Source organism: Gekko japonicus, unplaced genomic scaffold (genome assembly GCF_001447785.1).
Source record: "Gekko japonicus isolate JY-2015 unplaced genomic scaffold, Gekko_japonicus_V1.1 scaffold227, whole genome shotgun sequence".
NCBI lineage: Eukaryota > Metazoa > Chordata > Lepidosauria > Squamata > Gekkonidae > Gekko > Gekko japonicus.
This window is the reverse complement of record NW_015164189.1, coordinates 112,490-113,267: the sequence shown is the minus strand read 5'-3', so window position 1 is coordinate 113,267 and position 778 is coordinate 112,490. Positions and strand designations below refer to the sequence as shown.

General features: G+C 71.0%; 1 protein-coding gene across 1 annotated transcript in view; it reads right to left on the bottom strand.

Moving 5' to 3' along the window:
* Positions 1–546, bottom strand: part of BCAR1 (breast cancer anti-estrogen resistance 1) — a 46,037-nt gene extending 45,491 nt beyond the window's left edge. The window contains exon 1 of the mRNA XM_015408262.1: positions 322–546. Within this exon, the coding sequence (XP_015263748.1) occupies positions 322–333 (12 nt within the window). The 5' untranslated portion in view covers positions 334–546. The remainder of the gene's footprint in view (positions 1–321) is intronic.
* Positions 547–778: the final 232 nt, after the last annotated feature.

Genomic DNA, 778 nt, shown 5'->3' with positions numbered 1-778 from the left:
TGGTTCCAGCCACACAAACCGCCCCGGGGGGTGAGAGGCTGGGCGGCCCCTGCCGGCAGAGGCTCCGCGAAGGCATGCCACGCCGTCGGAGAGGCAGCCCCTTCTGCCGCCCCAGCTTTCCTCGGCTTTGCCGGCCGAGCGCTTCCTTGCTTGCCCCCCTCCCCCCGCTTCGGCCAGGGCGGGAGAAACATTTACACCCGAGGAAGTAGCTCCAGCGCGGCTTTGCCAGCCTCCTTCCAAGCACCGACTACTGGGGAGGAATCCCAAAAGAGACCCCCACCCCGGTGCCCTCTCGCCAAGACTCCGACGGCGCCCGCTTACCAGGTAGTTCATCTTCCCGGCCTGGCGCGGCCGCGGTGCCCGGCCGTGCGCTCTAACGCATGATCCCGCTGGCGCTGGCAGCGCCGACTGAGTCCCCTGCTGCAGCCGGAGACGAAGGGAGCCAGGTCCTGGGCTGACGGGGAAGCGGGGAGACGCTCCCTCCCTCCTCAAGCCGCCTCCATTGGCTACCCGGCTGCTCCGAGGGAGAAAAGGAGGCGGCGCTGGGAGAGCAAGGGACGGGCCCGGCGCGGCGACGAGGCTGCCTCCGCCTGGCACCGAAGGGGGCTGGACCGATGGCGGCCGCGGCCGCAGGGACGGGCGGAGAAAAAGAGGCGGATTGTCTGACGCCAGATGGCCCTCCTTCCCTCCCTCCCTCGCCGCCTTCCAGCGCTGCCCCTACCGCCCTCGCAGCGCACAGCAGCCCCATTCAGCTCGCCGGGGGGGGGGGGGGGCACAC